This window comes from Lipotes vexillifer, unplaced genomic scaffold (genome assembly GCF_000442215.2).
Source record: "Lipotes vexillifer unplaced genomic scaffold, Lipotes_vexillifer_v1.1 scaffold1139, whole genome shotgun sequence".
Classification (NCBI taxonomy): Eukaryota; Metazoa; Chordata; class Mammalia; order Artiodactyla; family Lipotidae; genus Lipotes; species Lipotes vexillifer.
The window spans coordinates 1,970,747-1,988,986 of NW_006798273.1; the positions used below are offsets into that span (position 1 = coordinate 1,970,747).

Below are 18,240 nucleotides of genomic sequence, written 5' to 3' on the forward strand. Positions count from 1 at the left end.
AGTTTGAACAGACGTTTTAGTTTTTTCTTTCCAAATCCATTGACCCATAACAGAGCTGGTACTAATTCTTTCAAAACCAGATGTTCCAGCATCTAACTACTGAAAGTTCTCCTCAAGAGCTCCATGTGTGAGGTTTGGGAGAAAGAGAGCCTTCTGAACCTTTATCTGTACTTCTGTGCTCATCAAAGTGACGACTTCATTTTCTGCACGGAAATCAATCTCTCTCCCTCCCTCTCTCTCTCTGTCTCCTTGTCTCCCTTCCTTCTTTCCTTCCTTCCTTCCTTCCTTTCTTCCTTCTTTCCTTCCTCCCTCCCTCCCTCCCTCCCTTTCTTTCTTTCTCCCTTCCTCCCTCCTTCTTTCCTTCCTTCCCCTCTTTCTCTCTTTTTCTTTCCTTCTAGCCAGGGAATCTTTACAGATTGTCCTCTAAGAAATCTTACCTTGATGGGATATCCAGCATCTAAAAGATGAAAATAACGTCCTTAGTGGAGGATCATGTCCAGTTGGCCTTTTCTGCAACCTCACTCCCTGGGTGACACCTGAGCTTCCCTAAGGTACCTTGAGTTGCCAGATGTAGCTGTAAAAAAAACACAGAACACGTAGTTACATTTGTGTCTGCCCATCCTCCTGGGACCCTCAGGGCCAGGTCCAGCTTCGTGGGGCAAAATCTGTGCAGTCGTACAGGACCTCGTGCTCAGAAGGGCCTGTGCTTGGTTTGCTGCTCTGCTCTCACCATCTTGAAATTCTTAAGAATTTTTGAACAAGGGACCCTGCATTTTTGTTTTGCCCCAGGTCCCAAATTCCATAGCCAGTCCTGCCTAGGGCATGATTTGGGATCCCATTGCCACAAGTACTGCCACTTTGAGTGAATCCATCGCCCTACGTGGTATAGACCTGAGTGCAGCCTCACTGCCTGCCTTGTCCTGTTACAGAGTGGATGACATCTGCTGGCTTTTCCTTAGAGACCGTGTTTGCTATCCTAATTGACTCTAAGCATTTCTGCCTTGGTAGCAGATACTACTTGTTAGACTTTTAAATCCAAGTTTCACTGTAGCTGGCATAGATCAGTGAAATACTCAGCATGTAGAAATGCTAGTTGCTTCCTAGATGCCTTGAAAAGCCATTCGACCTAAAAAGTAATTTTTATTGATGCTCCATAATCAGTGTTCCCTGATGCATAGGATATTCGTTACAAATGCATGTTTGTGATGTCATTATTCTGCATACTTGCTCAGGCTCATGGCTTCCAAATGTTCGCTGTAGATTAGCTTGATTCCTTCTGCAGATGGGATCTTTTTATAAAAGGGAAGAACATAGCTGTTCTGGCTGCTTAGTCCCCTGGAGTTCTCTTAAGAAAGGGACTCCTGAGCAGGTGCAGCAGGACTCAATCCCTGGGAATTTATCAAGTAAATAGAAGAAAATAAAGAGTATTCACATGTTGAACAAGAGAACTGTGTGAAGAGCCACAAAAACACCCACCACCACAGAAACAATCACCTGGAAAGAAATAACCTCACAGGTTATCTTAAGAAAATCTGGTGTAAGTTTTCAAAACACCAGACCTAGATAAGGATGTAATTACTTGTATTGAAAGGAAATATATTTTATTTTATAAAATGGGTTTATTTTACCACTGGGTTCATTTTTAAATAATGAAATCTCTATTACAACTAAAACATTCAATGTGTACAAATTTTACTGAATTTCCTAGTTTTGATCATCATTATTGCACGTGAGATATCACTTTTGGGGTAATCTGGGTGATGACTAGACAAAACCTCTCTGTTCTATTTTAATTTTGCAACTTTTTGTGTATATAATTATTTTAAAATAGAAAGTTAAAATTATATATATATATAAATTAGTATAATATATTTTATATAATGTTATATAATTTATTTATATTTTAAAATTTGTTATTTTTTATATAATTTATATATATTATATGTTATAATGTATTCAGGAACACATACATGAGGTCAAAAAAAGCACATCTTCACTGCACGCTCAGTTGAGAGGGTGACTGATCTATCTTTGCTTCCCCCTAGTCCTCTTTCAAATAAAGTACTGAATTTAGAGACTGTCCTGCCCAAACCCCATGGTAGCTTATAGCTTCAACCACTTAATTCTTCACCAAGGGGCATCAATAGCAGAAAATAAATTCATTTTAAAAAATCAGGTTTTCTTGTCTCATGACCTAGAAAAAGAGGAATGATTCCAAAAGCAAGGAGCAAAAAGTAAAGAGAAAGGAGCAAAGATCTAAATTGAGGAATCTGCTTTTGTCATATTAGCTACGCCCCAGCGTGTCTATCTTTTAAGTTTAGCACCTAAACTGAGTTATTATGTTCTTCTAATTTTTTTTTTTTTTTTTTCGGTACGCGAGCCTCTCTCACTGTTGTGGCCTCTCCCATTACGGAGCACAGGCTCCGGACACACAGGCTCGGCGACCATGGCTCACGGGCCCAGCCGCTCCACGGCATGTGGGATCTTCCCGGACCGGGGCACGAACCCGTATCCCCTGCATCGGCAGGTGGACTCGCAACCACTGCGCCACCAGGGAAGCCCTGTGTTCTTCTAATTTTAAATCTAGTTAAAACGAGTTGATTTTCCCAATGTAAGTTGCTTAAATCAGAAAGGTGGACGTAAAGACAAAAGTTAAAGGAAATTATTAAGGAATTGAAAAGATCAGATGAGATACTAAACATAGGAAGGAGATTTATTTATTTATTCACTTATGTAAGAAAGATTCCTCAACTCCTATCTCTGTGTTGCACGTTGTTTGAGAGCACAAAGATGAACAAATTCCGACCTCCTGGCACTTGCCTTCCAGGCAGCAGAAGGACAAGAAACCAATAGCAAGTTGTAATGCTCTCTGTCCTCAGGTAGCAATAAATTCAACGTGGAAAAATAAAGCAAGTAAAAGTATGAGGGGAGGGGTGGGAATCAGACCAATTTTTAATGCTGGGAATGTTTTTGATCTTGTAACAAGAGGGTGATGGAGTTAGAGCCATCATAACTTTAACAGATGAACAAAAACAAAGGATGTGTTAATCCTAGTGATGTCAGTGAAACTGACCTTGATTGCTATATCATTTTAAGTTTAATTCTAGTCAAAGTTAATTTCTCCCATTTTCCCATTGCTAGTAGTGTTCGATTTTTACACTTACTATGTATAGCAGAAGCCACAAAAAAGGTTAGGTCCTTTGACCCATAATACGGTGATCCTCAAGCTCATTGGACCTAATGCCCTCTTTTTCATAGTAAATATATTGTGACACCCCCTTTATTATCCTGAAATGAAGTCATGGGTAATATAACTTATCTAGACACATGATTTCAAGAATTCAAGGCAATACTTCAAAGAAACAAAAGGAATGTGTAATAAGCATAACAACATAGTAAGACTTAACAATGCCTCTATACGTGGAGTTGCTGTAGCATCTCCAGTGTAGACCAAAGTCCAGGCTATGGACCAATCATAACTGGGAACATCGCACCAGCTTACATGTCACTGACCTAAAGCCAGTCCCATGGATGCCTCGAATTCAAGGGGGCAGGGGAGTTTAATCTTCCACAGACCCAGGTCGGGGAGAACCTGAAATCTTTAGTGTAAGAGTAAGGCTCTGGGCTATCAATTGGCTTCCTGAGTTTGAGCGCATGGCATTCAACGGGACACTGGATATGGCACAGTCCTCTGTTGGGTTAGAGTGTCCCATGCATTGCCTGGCTCTACCCACCAATGCCAATAAAGTCACCCAGGCGAGTGTGCCTTGACAAGTTTCCAGCATCCCTCTCATAGTCAGGGTGGCCCTCTTTAAGAACCATTGCATCAGTCAAGCTCATTGGATTTATTCTCAGATAATAATCCAAAAGAGGACAGTGCTATTTGTCTGAATATATTGATACCAAGGATATTAATGACAGTATAAAATTGGAAACAACATAAATATCTAATTGAATGGAAATGTTTAATTAGGTATGATTTCTCCAAAGAATATTATACAGCCATTAAACAGATAAATAGAATCCAGAACAGATTGTGAACCGAAAATATCATTTATGATACCCTATTGATTGAAAGCATTATAACATTTTATGTGATCTATATAAAAACATGAATGTATGTGAAATGAAGAAGGAACTATTCTAAAACTGGTACTCGTATGAGAATGAATAAGCAACTTATGGCTGTGTGACAACCCCACCCCCAAAGTTAGTGCCTTATAACGACACGCAATTGTTAGTTCATCGTTTGTAGCTTGGCAGTTTGGGCTGAGCTCTCGTGATGTGATTCCTCTGCTGGCCTCGCCGGGTCTCACTCCTGCCTGGCAGTCGGCTAGAGGCTCTGCGGGGCAGGCTGGCCCAAGGTGGCCTCACTGACGTGCCTAGCAGTTGCTGCTCACCGTCACCTGGGCCTCTCTCTACAGCAGCCTAGCCCTGGACATCTTCTTTTAACAAACCTGGACAAGCATACAGTGTTTTAGGCCCACATTATAACGTTAAAGCTGTGAGTGAGGAAAGCAATTGATGGAGATTGTTCTACTGTACATTTCAGTATGATTCCCCAAAGGCCTAATCAACCGTAGAATATCAGAGGCAAAAAAGAAAACAGACCAGCCACCCATCTGGTCCAGGGAAGGCAAGTAGGTTTTATCTGAAGTGTCACCTAAAATGGTTGGTCTTGGGACCACATTAAAGGCTGATGCCTCAAAGGGAAAAGAGAGCAGTGAGTAGTTAGCTAGTTAAGCTGGCCATGGGGAATGGAGGGAGAGTGGTGAGTAAAGGCCACACACCTGCTGTGGGGAAGTGGAGGCCTCATGAAGGATGAGTCTTGTCTTTGGGTCCTTCCAGAGGGTTTGCTAGAAGTAGCTGGACCTTACCTTGCTGCAGCAGTTAAAGACACTCTGTCATTTACTGCGTTTTTGACAAATGGCTGACAAGTGATAAACTCTGTGTGCAGGTTGTGGTTCAGGAACTGCTGGCTCAGTACACCGAGCAGTATGAAGAAAGACCCATCTCCAGCCTGCTCCAAAACTGGATGGAATCAGGGGGTGACAAGCTGAGAACCAGGTATGTGACCATTCAGGCTGCCAACATCGTTGACCCAGTGTCTTATTCCTGAGCCTGAGTATACAGGGCCTTGTCATGGCACAGCTCACTCCTGTTTAAATATTAAATATTGATATAAAAGAGAGAATCAACAAGAACCTACTGTATAGCATAGGGAACTCTACTCAGTACTCTGTAATAACCTATATGGGAAAAGAATCTGAAAAAGCATAGATATATGTATGTGTATAGCTAAACCACTTTGCTGTACACCTGAAACTAACACAATGTTGTAAATCAACTATACTCCAATATAAAATTTAAAAAATATTGATAAGTGGAAAAAATAAATGAATATGTATCTTCAGTACTCATGCACCCACAAACCAACTTAAGAACCAGAACATTGCTAATTCTGTTCTTCCTACACCTGTTCCTTCTTTTTGGCATGTTCACTGTTCCAAGGACTTTACAGGTTTTAATCCTAAACACCCCATGAGGTAGGTTATTATTTCCATTTCACAGATGAGGAAACAGGCACAGAGGTTAAGTGTTTTGCCCAAGGTTACATGCCACTAGGTGACAGAGCTAGGATTTGAACCCAGATAGTGTAGCTTCAGGATCTGTGCTTTGGGTTGTTTTCATTGATTTTTTTTTCGTATTGTCTTTAAGCTTGATAAATAAGGCGTAATGTGTGTGGCATTCTATAGCTTCCTGTTTTCACTCAATATTTTGTTTCTTAGGTTCATCCAAGTTGTTATGTGTGGTTGAAGAGCTTCTGTCTGTGTTCATAATATTTCATCATGTGTCTGTGCCGCAAGTTGCTCATCCATTTTAATCTCCAGTATCAGTGGATATTTGGCTTGTGTTTTTGACATTTTGAACATGCTCTTATGAAAAATCTTGTATATGTTTTCTGGGGAACGTGGGCAAGAATTTCTACAGGGCTTTCAAATTTAGTTGCTGTGACTCAGAGAAATACGTTCTCCATCACCATGGACACCCACACACCCATAGAGTCTCCTGCCCTCCCTCCCCACCACAGACACAAGTGAAACAAACATTTCATGAAACAATGCTCATCCTATTACTCATAATGCTCTCTGATATTTTTTAATTTTGTTTTTTAAAACTACTGATCTCAATCCTTTAAACTGATTTCATGAGCCATTTTAGCCATTTGCAATCTATTGTTTGAAAAACACTCCTCAGTAGCATATATGACCCAGGAGTTAAAGTGCTGTGTTGTGGGTATGTTCAACTTTACTACATCATGTCAAATTATTTTTCAGTGATAGTACCAATTTATATCCCCACCAGCAGCATGTGTCTTATGGAACTAACACTTGGTATTATCAGACTTAATTTTTGTCGATATAACATAAGAAAAAGATCTCTCACTGTGCTTTAAAATTGCATTTTCATTTTACTGTTAAAATTGAGTATGCTTTCACATGTCTATTTGCCATTTGTATTTCTTCCTATGTGAAATGCCTGTCATGCCTTTTGCCAATTTTTTTCTTTCTTTTTTTGGTCTTAGTCTTGTTGACTTTTAGATGTTACAGTTCTCTTCTCCAGGTTTGTGGCTTGTCTTATATTTTCTTTATGGTGTTTTTTGATTAACAGAAATTCTTAAATTACAATTGAGTTTATCAGTCTTTTCCATGTCTTGGCTACTTTGACATCATGCAGTCTTTTCCATATCTTGTCTACTCTGACGTCATGAAATATACACTTTTTAAAGTTTGAGAATTTCACCTTTCACATTTAACTCTTGAATCCATTAGAAATTTTTGTCTGTAGTGTGAGGGAGGGATTTAATTTCTTTTTTTTTTTCTCCTGTAGGGATTGTCAGTTGTTCCAGCCCCATATACTGAATTGACTGTCTTTCCCAAGTGATCTGGAATGTCCCCTCTGACATTTATTAAACTTTTATATATGCAGGAGTCCATTTGGGGGCTATTTGGTTCCTAGACTGCTTGTATATTCTTTTTTTTTTTTTTTTTTATAATTGTGTTTATTTTTACTTGTTGACCGTTTTGCTTTATTTATTTATTTATGGCTGTGTTAGGTCTTCGTTTCTGTGCGAGGGCTTTCTCTAGTTGTGGCAAGCGGGGGCCACTCTTCATCGCGGTGCGCGGGCCTCTCACTCTCGCGGCCTCTCTTGTTGCGGAGCACAGGCTCCAGACGCGCAGGCTCAGTAGTTGTGGCTCACGGGCCCAGTTGCTCCGTGGCATGTGGGATCTTCCCAGACCAGGGCTCGAACCCGTGTTCCCTGCATTAGCAGGCAGATTCTCAACCACTGCGCCACCAGGGAAGCCCGACTGCTTGTATATTCTTAATTCAACAATACACCATCTCAATTCCACTAGATTTATAATAGTATAATAGTATTATATGGTACTTATTATATATAATATTATTATATTATTACCTTTAAAATGTAATTCAGAACTGTTGGCTATTCTGGGTCTTTTGCATGTCCACATAAGTTTTAGAGTTAAGTTTGTCAAGTTCCTCCAAAAAAAAAAAAAAGAACTTGCATACACCAAAAGGACAAATTTTGTATAGTTGCCCTTATATAAGGTGTCTAGAGTAGCCAGGTTCATAGAGACAAAGTAGAATAGTGGTTACCAGGGGCTAGGAGGAGGAAGAAATGGGAGTTAGTGTTCGCTGGGTACAGAATTTCAGTTTGGGAAGGTGAAAAAATTTTGGAGATGCATATTGGTGATGGTTGCATGATCAAGTGAATGTACTTAATGCCACTGAACTGTACTCTTAAAAATGGTTAAGGTAGTAGATTTTATGTTATGTTTATTTTACCACAATTTTTAAAAATCTACCAGAATTTTCTTTGAAAGTGTATTAAATCTATAGATTTGCAGAAAAATTGACACGCTTATAAAAGTGAGCTTCCTCTCAGAAATGTTAATCTCCCAGAGTTTGATAATTTCTTTCAAACATAGTATAACCTTAGACAGATTTATTACTAGGTACACTAGAATTTTGTTGTTGTTGTAAAAAGAATATTTTTAAAATTCTGGGTTTTGTTGTTGCTGATTTATTATACGCGCAGTTGGATTTTGTACAATATGTAAACCTGACCGTAAAAAAATTTCTTTTAAATGTGACTATAGCTTCTTTGAGGTAGACAGTCCTACTATCTGCAAATAATGAATTTTTCTTTCTTCCTTTCCAGTTATTCTTTTTTGTGAGAAAGTATTTTATCCCTGGTTTTAAAAAGAATTAGTTTAATATTTCACTATTAAGAATGACATTTGCTCAAGTTTTTTGATAGACACACTTTACTTCCTAAAGAAGCTCCTTTTACTGTTATTTTAACATATTCTTATTATTAGATGAATTTTACTGCAGATGATTTTTATCTATTAAATTTTGATATTTCTTCTTTAATCAGTTAATATGATAAATAACCCCTGCATGCTTAAAAAACACTCAGTTTTGTTTATTGATTTATGCTTATAAATGTACTGCCTCCTTTGTTCTACTTCTGAGGAGCTTATTGTGCTTTTTCCTTTTGTGCATTTTTAAAATTATTATTTTTATTTGGAGGGAGACTTTGGTCTTCATAACCCAAATGTATTGAACTAATTTCCAAGGAAACTATTCATTAAAAAGTATAATCTTGCAATCCTAATAAAAAACATGGAAAACACAATAAATATAGTATGGGACATTTCATATCTGTTGGCATGAAGTGAAATTTAAAAAATCTGTGTTCTGTCCTCCCCCCCCCCTTTTTTTTAAACTACTGCTCAGGTTCTTGTTTATTCAAACTGTAGTCTATCTTAAAGCTGGAAACATCAGATCCCATATCCTAGGACTGTTTCACTTAAGTCTCGCTCGGTTTGGAGGTGTTTTGTTTTTTTTTAAGTTTTTATTTTATACAGTTTCCCTTGGTTTTGTCTCAGTTTGTCCTTGCACACTCTAAAAAGTCAGTGAATCTTTTTAATATTTCTAGCCCTGAATGGGCATTTTGTGGTGCTGATAGCTTTCCCCGAAATTTATTAGCTGGAGAATTTCCAACATATAAGGAGTTGAAAGAACAGTACAATTCCCATCAGAATCAGTTCCATCCATTCAGGAATCGTGTTCCCTAGCTAGCTACAAATCATCTGCCCCTCCATTTCTCTTCCAGATAGCGGACCAGGGCTTTCTTCCATCATTTCGAAAGCAAAACAGACTCTCGCCGATATGCAAATCTGTATTTCTAGCAAGTCTTCCAAGATAGACCTGAGATATGCCAAAGGCAGTATTCCAATTGTAAATATTTGGAAATTTCCAGTCCATTTATTTTGTCTCTGTTATTAAGCTCCGAAACAGTGCACTTCTCTCTCCCACACATCCCGGTTTTACTGATTCAGTCTGGCTGTGTTTATCTCCTTATGTCCCCAAACCTTACTTACTCTCATTTTTATGTATATTGAGAAAAGCCTTTGTCATCCAACACATTTCCACACACATAGTGTATGGGGCACTTCTCTAGGTGTTAACAATACAGCAGTAACTGTGGGTTCTCAGCCTTCATGGAGCTTACATGCAAGTAGAGCCGTTGGATGGCAGTCTTACTGACAACTCACAAGAGAAGTACCCATGAGCAGGTGGGGACAGGGGGAAAGAAGGGGTGAGAGCTTCCTGGTGCCCTGAAATCCCTCCAGGTAGACGGCCATTTGTATGGACACCCAGAGGCTAGCCTTCATCTGAACAGTGGTGGGAGTCAGTCATGGTACTGGAAAGGTTCCACGAGACTAGGTGAGGAGGCCAGGGCTTGGCTCTGATTGGGGCTGCAATAGCTCCATTCTGCCCTTTCTTGTCCCAATGAGTGCTGCCTCTCCCCCTCTCCCAAGGGGTTGACACTGGAGCCCTCACAGATCTCATCAGCTTGTGGATCCCTAGGAGACTGTGGAGGCCGAGGAAAGGCAAGCTTCTGTGCTGTACTTGAATGCTGTGCCATTTATATTATGAACATTTCCAGACACTCAGGAAAATTGAAATAATTGCAGGGAACATTCATATACTCACCATAGAGAGTCAACTATTAACCTGTGGCTGTGATTACTGTATCACATATATATCCATGCACCAACCCCTCAACCCATCCTTCAATTCATCTTTTCTTTTGCTGGGGCACTTCAAAGTAAACAGCAGACATCAACATACTTCTAAATAATAAATAATTTGGAATGAGCATCATTAACTAGAGTTCAATATTTGGTTACAGGTTTTTCTACTTATGTAGAATTTACCTACAATGAAAGACACAAATCTTTTTTTTTTATAACATCTTTATTGGAGTATAATTGCTTTACAATGGTGTGTTAGTTTCTGCTTTATAACAAAGTGAATCGGCTATACATAAACATATATCCCCATATCCCCTCCCTCTTGCGTCTCCTTCCCACCCTCCCTATCCCACCCCTCTAGGTGGTGACAAAGCACCGAACTGATCTCCGTGTGCTGTGCGGCTGCTTCCCTCTATCTGTTTTACATTTGGCAGTGTATATAAGTCCATGCCACTCTCTCACTTCATCCCAGCTTACCCTTCCCCCTCCCCATGTCCTCAACTCCATTCTCTACATCTACGTCTATATTCCTGTCCTGCCCCTAGTTTCTTCAGAACCTTTTTTTTTTAAAGATTCCATATATATATATATATACATATATGTGTTAGCATACGGTATTTGTTTTTCTCATTCTGACGTTCTTCACTCTGTATGACAGACTCTAGGTCCATCCACCTCACTACAAATAACTCAATATCATTTCTTTTTATGGCTGAGTAATATTCCATTGTATATATGTGCCACATCTTCTTTATCCATTCATCTGTCAGTGGACACTTAGGTTGCTTCCATGTCCTGGCTATTGTAAATAGAGCTGCAGTGAACATTGTGGTACATGACTCTTTTTGAATTATGGTTTTCTCAGGGTATATGCCCAGGAGTGGGATTGCTGGATCCTATGGTAGTTCTATTTTTAGTTTTTTAAGGAATCTCCATACTGTTCTCCATAGCGGTTGTATCAATTTACATTCCCACCAACAGTGCAAGAGGGTTCCCTTTTCTCCACACCCTCTCCAGCCTTTGTTCTGTGTAGATTTTTTGATGATGGCCATTCTGACTGGTGTGAGGTGATACCTCATTGTAGTTTTGATTTGCATTTCTCTAATGATTAGTGATGTTGAGGATCCTTTCATGTGTCTGTTGGCAAGCTGTATATCTTCTTTGGAGAAATGTCTATTTAGGTCTTCTGCCCATTTTTGGATTGGGTTGTTTGTGTTTTAAATATTGAGCTGCATGAGCTGCTTGTATATTTTGGAGTTTGTCCATTGCTTCATTTGCAAATATTTTCTCCCATTCTGAGGGTTGTCTTTTCATCTTGTTTATGGTTTCCTTTGCTGTGAGAAAGCTTTAAGTTTCATTAGGTCCCATTTGTTTATTTCTGTTTTTATTTCCATTTCTCTAGGTGGTGGGTCAAAAAGGATCTTGCTGTGATTTGTGTCATAGAGTGTTCTGCCTATGTTTTCCTCTAAGAGTTTGATAGTGTCTGGCCTTACATTGAGGTCTTTAATCCATTTTGAGTTTCTTTTTGTGTATGGTGTTACAAGTGTTCTAATTTCATTCTTTTACATGTAGCTGTCCAGTTTTCCCAGCACCACTGACTGAAGAGGCTGTCCTTTCTCCATTGTATATTCTTGCCTCCTTTATCAAAGATAATGTGACCATATGTGCATGGATTTGTTTCTGGGCTTTCTATCCTGTTCCACTGATCTATATCTCTGTTTTTGTGCCAGTACCATACTGTCTTGAATACTATAGCTTTGTAGTATAGTCTGACGTACAGGAGACTGATTGCTCCAGCTCCGTTTTTCTTTCTCAATATTGCTTTGGCTATTCAGGGTCTTTTGTGTTTCCATACAAATTGTGAGATTTTTTTGTTCTAGTTCTGTGAAAAATGCCATTGGTAGTTTGATAGGAATTGCATTGAATCTGTAGATCGCTTTGGGTAGTATAGTCATTTTCACAATGTTGATTATTCCAATCCAAGAACATGGTATATCTCTCCATCTGTTTGTATCATCTTTAATTTCTTTCACCAGTGTCTTATAGTTTTCTGCATACAGGTCATTTTTCTCCTTAGGTAGGTTTATTCCTAGGTATTTTATTCTTTTTGCTGCAATGGTAAATGGGAGTATTTCCCTAATTTCTCTTTCAGATTTTTCATCATTAGCATATAGGAATGCAAGAGATTTCTGTGCATTAATTTTGTGTCCTGCTACGTTACCAAATTCATTGATTGGCTGTAGTGGTTTTCTGGTAACATCTTTAGGATTCTCTATGTATAGTATCGTGTCATCTGCAGACAGTGACAGCTTTACTTCTTCTTTTCCAGTTTGGATTCCTTTTATTTCTTTTTCCTCTCTGACTGTTGTGGCTAAAACTTCCAAAACTATGTTGAATAATAGTGGTGAGAGTGGGCAACCTTGTCTTGTTCCTGATCTTAGTGGAAATGGTTTCAGTTTTTCACCATTGAGGACGATGTTGGCTGTGGCTTTGTCATATATGGTCTTTATTATTTCGAGGTAAGTTCCCTCTGTGCCTACTTTAAGGAGGGTTTTTATCATAAATGGGTGTTGAATTTTGTCAAAAGCTTTCTCTGCATCTATTGAAATGATCATATGGTTTTTCTCCTTCAAGTTGTTAATATGGTGTATCACATTGATCGATTTGTGTATATTGAAGTATCCTTGCATTCCTGGGATAAACCCCACTTGACCATGGTGTATGATCCTTTTAATGTGCTGTTGGGTTCTGTTTGCTGGTATTTTGTTGAGGAGCGTTTGCATCTATGTTCATCAGTGATATTGGCCTGTAGTTTTCTTTCTTTGTGACATCTTTGTCTGGTTTTGGTATCAGGGTGATGGTGGCCTTGTAGAATGAGTTTGGGAGTGTTCCTCCGTCTGCTGTATTTTGGAAGAGTTTGAGAAGGATAGGTGTTAGCTGTTCTCTAAATGTTTGAGAGAATTCACCTGTAAAGCCATCTGGTCCTGGGCTTTTGTTTGTTGGAAGATTTTTAATCACGGTTTCAATTTCAGTGCTTGTGATTGCTCTGTTTATATTTTCCATTTCTTCCTGGTTCAGTATCAGAAAGTTGTGCTTTTCTAAGAATTTGTCCATTTCTTCCACGTTGTCCGTTTTATTGGCATACAGTTGCTTGTAGTAATCGCTCATGATCCTTTGTATTTCTGCAGTGTCATTTGTTACTTCTTTTTCATTTCTCATTTTACTGATTTGAGTCTTCTCCCTCTTTTTCTTGATGAGTCTGGCTAATGGTTTATCAATTTTGTTTATCTCTTGAAGAACCAGGTTTTAGTTTTATTGATCTCTGCTATTGTTTCCTTCATTTCTTTTTCATATAGTTCTGATCTGATCTTTATGATTTCTTTCCTCCTGCTAACCTTGGGGTTTTTTTCGTTCTTTTTTCTCTAATTGCTGTAGGTTTAAGGTTAAGTTGTTTATTTGAGATTTTTCTTGTTTCTTAAGGTAGGATTGTATTGCTATAAACTTCCCTCTTAGAACTGCTTCTGCTGCATTCCGTAGGTTTTGGGTTGTCATGTTTTCATTGTCATTTGTGTATAGGTATTTTTTGATTGCCTCTCATTTCTTCAGTGGTCTCTTGGTTATTGAAGAGTATATTGTTTAGCCTCCAGGTGTGTGTATTTTTTACAGATTTCGTCATGTAATTGACATCTAGTCTCATAGTGTTGTGGTCAGAGAAGATACTTGATATGATTTCAATTTTTTTAAATTTAAGGAGACTTAATTTGTGACCCAAGATATGATCTATCCTGGAGAATGTTCCACGAGCACTTGAGAAGAAAGTGTATTCTGTTGTTTTTGATGGAATGTCCTATAACTGTCAATTAAGTCCATCTTGTTTAATATATCATTTAAAGCTAGTGTTTCCTTATCTAATTCATTTTGGATGATCTGTCCATTGGTGAAAGTGGGGTGTTAACGTCCCCTAATCTTCTTGTGTTACTGTCGATTTCCCCTTTTATGGCTGTTAGCATTTACCTTATGTATTGAGGTACTCATATGTTGGGTGCATAAATATTTACAATTGTTATATATTCTTGGATTGGTCCCTTGATCATTATGTAGTGTCCTTCTTTGTCTCTTGTAATAGTCTTTATTTTAAAGTCTATTTTGTCTAATATGAGAACTGCTACTCCAGCTTTCTTTTGATTTCCAGTTGCATGGAATATCTTTTTCCATCCCCTCACTTTCAGTCTGTATGTCCCTAGGTCTGAAGTGGGTCTCTTGTAGACAGCATATATACGGGTCTTGTTTGTTTATACACTCAGCCATTCTGTGTCTTTTGGTTGGAGCATTTAATCCATTTACATTTAAGGTAATTATCAATATGTATGTTCCTATTACCATTTTCTTAATTGTATTGGGTTTGTTATCGTAGGTCTTTTCCTTCTGTTTTGTTTCCTGCCTAGAGAAGTTCCTTTAACATTTGTTGTTAAGTTGGTTTGGTGGTGCTGAATTCTCTTAGATTTTGCTTGTCTGTAAAGGTTCTAATTTCTCTGTTGAATCTGAATGAGATCCTTGCTGGGTAGAGTAATCTTGGTTGTAGGTTCTTCCCTTTCATCACTTTAAATATGTCCTGCCAGTCCCTTCTGGCTTGCAGAGTTTCTGCTGAAAGATCAGCTGTTAACCTTGTGGGGATTCCCTTGTATGTTATTTGCTGTTTTTCCCTCGCTGCTTTTAATATTTTTTCTTTGTATTTAATTTTTAATAGTTTGATTAATATCTGTCTTGGCGTGTTTCTCCTGGATTTATCCTGTATGGGACTCTCTGCACATCCTGGACTTGATTGACTGTTTCTTTTCCCATGTTAGAGAAGTTTTCAACAATAATCTCTGCAAATATTTTCTCAGACCCTTTCTTTTTCTCTTTGTCTTCTGCGACCCCTATAATTCAAATGTTGGTGCATTTAATGTTGTCCCAGAGGTCTCTGAGACTGTCCTGAATTCTTTTCATTCTTTTTTCTTTACTCTGCTCTGTGGTAGTTATTTCCACTATTTTATCTTCCAGGTCACTTATCCGTTCTTCTGCCTCAGTTATTCTGCTATTGATTCCTTCTAGAGAATTTTTAATTACATGTATTGTGTTGTTCATCATTGTTTGTTTGCTCTTTAGTTCTTCTAGTTCCTTGTTAAACATTTCTTGTATTTTCTCCATTGTATTTACAAGATTTTGGATCATCTTCACTGTCATTACTCTGAATTCTTTTTCAGGTAGACTGCCTATTTCCTCTTCATTTGTTTGATCTGATGGGTTTTGTTTTTTTTTTTTTTTTTTGCAGTAGTCGGGCCTCTCACTGTTGTGGCCTCTCCCGTTGTGGAGCACAGGCTCCAGACGCGCAGGCTCAGCGGCCATGGCTCATGGGCCCAGCCACCCCACTGCATGTGGGATCTTCCTGGACCGGGACACATATCCGTGTCCCCTGCATCAGCAGGTGGACTCTCAACCACTGCGCCACCAGAGAAGCCCGATCTGATGGGTTTTTACCTTGCTCCTTCATCTGCTGTGTGTTTCTCTGTCTTCTCATTTTCCTTAGCTTACTGTGTTTGGGGTCTCCTTTTCACAGGCTGCAGGTTCATAGTTCCCGTTGTTTTTGCTCTCTGCCCCCAGTGGGTAAAGTTGGTTCAGTGCCTTGTATAGGGTTCCTGGTGGAGGGGACTTGTGCCTGTGTTCTGGTGGATGAGGCTTGATCTTGTCTTTCTGGTGGGCGGGACTGCGTCTGATGGTGTGTTTTGGGGTGCCTGTGACCTTATTATGATTTTAGGCAGCCTCTCTGCTAATGGGTTGTGTTGTGTTCCTGTCTTGCTAGTTGTTTGGCATAGTGTGTCCAGCACTGTAGCTTGCTGCTCTTTGAGTGGAGCTGGGTCTCAGCATTGAGATGGAGATCTCTGGGAAGAGTTTTCACCGTTCGATATTATGTGGAGCTAGGAGGTCTCTTGTGGACCAGTGTCCTGAATTTGGCTCTCCCACCTCAGAGGCACAGGCCTTACACCCAGCCAGGGCACCAAGATCCTCTCAGCCACATGGCTCAGAAGAAAAGGGAGAAAAAAGAAAGGAAGGAAGGTAGGGAGGGAGGGAGGGAGGGAAAGAAAGAAAGAGAGCAACCAAACCAAAAAACAAATCCACCAATGATAACAAGTGCTAAAAACTATACTAAAAAAACCCCAAAAAACAAAAAAAACCCTGACAGACAGATCCCTAGGACAAATGGTAAAAGCAAAGCTATACAGACAAAAATTACACAAAGAAGCATACACATAAACACTGACAAAAAGAGGAAAAGGAAAAAAATATATATATCTTTTGGGAAGTCTGAGGTCTTCTGCCAGCATTCAGTAGGTGTTCAGTAGGAGTTGTTTCACATGTAGATGTATTTCTGATGTATTTTTGGGGAGGAAGGTGGTCTCCACGTCTTACTCCTCTGCCACCTTGAAGATCTCCCCTTGTCTAATATCTTTACTGGTTTTTGTAGCAGGGTGATGCTGGCCTCATATAATGAATTCAGAAGTGTGTTCCTTTCTCTTCGATATTTTGGGGTAGTTTGAGAAAGATAGGTATTACTTGTTCTTTAAATTTTTGGTATAATTCACCTATGAAGCCATCTGGTCCTGGACTTTCGTTTGTTGGGAGTTTTTTTAGTTTGTTTGGTTCTTTTACTGATTCAATTTTATTACTGGTAATTAGTCTGTTCATATTTTCTATTTCTTCTTCATTCGGTCTTTAAAGAGCATACGTGTCTAGGACTTTATCCATTTCTTCTAGGATGTCCATTTTATTGGCGTGTAATTGTATTGTTTTCCATTCTTGTGACAGGTAGACACCTCGGATATTAACAGGTTTTCACTCCTCTGAGCAGGACTTCCGTGAACATTTGTATACAAGTGTTTTCATGAATGTGTTTTTATTTCTCTAAGGCAAATAGTGGGAATGGAATTGCTGAGTCATAGGTTATGTGTATTTAGTTTTATGAGGAACTGAGAACTTTTTCCAGTGTGGTTTTACAGTTTTACAGTCCATCAACAAGTATGAGAGTTCTGGTTACTCCTTATCCTTGTCAACATTTGCATTTGTCAGTTTATTTAGTTTCAGTCATTCTGGTGGATTTATTATGCTACCTCATTGTGGTTTCCATTTGCATCTTCTTGATGACTCATGATGTACCTTTGAATTTAATTTAAATTTTATTTAAATTTAGAGTCATTTTGACCTTCTTGTGAAATACAAGGAGGTTGCCCTTAGTGATTTTCCTACTTTTAAGATACTCTGCCTAGTCTTCTATGCTGGGTGAGCTCCTAGAGCCATGTGGCACAGTCATGCTTGGTAGGTGACCATGATAGGGTGGGTGGATGAAATCCACTTCCTGTAGTGCATGCTGTTCACAACCTCAGGTGGACAGCATTCTACAATAAATATCCAAGGAAAGGTAGTTTCTAATAACAACATTCACAGTCTCAGTGTTTCATAGTAACAGTCCCTGGAATGACTAAAACATGCTTTTCAGTAGAATATGAAAGTTCTTTACAGCTTTTGTGAAATAGTTTGAGACAGAAACCCAATCTTCTAAAGACCAAATTCAGAATAAATATTGATATAATTTAAATTTCCATGTAACTGGCATGTAAGTAACCTCCCATCTTACTTGTCTAAATGGAGGATGATTCTCAAAAGCACTGTATCAGTGCTTCTTAATATTTCTCTTGTGGCTTCTGATTAAGCAACAACACAAGCTACTTGTAGGTTTTAAATTTTAATTAAAGAGAATCTAAGTTATTTGGGTCTTATAATAACTTACTTCCCAAAGATCTGGGGGAAGGGGAGGTCAAAGGGGTAGCTGAGCTATGGGAAACCCTAATTGTGAATTAACTCCTTAGTTAATTCTAAGTTCTAAAGACAGAAGTTTCATGGAGGGCTGGGGGGACAAAATCACCCCAAAAGGCAGAGTTGCATGGTGAAAAGCCCCAAGAGTTTTTGAGGGAGACTTGGGTGTTTTGAGTCTGTTTGTGCCTAAATCTCTTAACTCCCATGTGCCTCAGTTTCCTCATTTGCCAGATGGGGAAGATGGAAATTTCTTCCTGCT

General features: G+C 38.9%; 1 protein-coding gene across 1 annotated transcript in view; it reads left to right on the forward strand.

Moving 5' to 3' along the window:
* Window positions 1-18,240, forward strand: part of ACOXL (acyl-CoA oxidase like) — a 395,915-nt gene that overhangs the window by 256,489 nt on the left and 121,186 nt on the right. Inside the window, 1 exon segment of the mRNA XM_007470234.1 lies at window positions 4,958-5,067. Within this exon segment, the coding sequence (XP_007470296.1) occupies window positions 4,958-5,067 (110 nt within the window).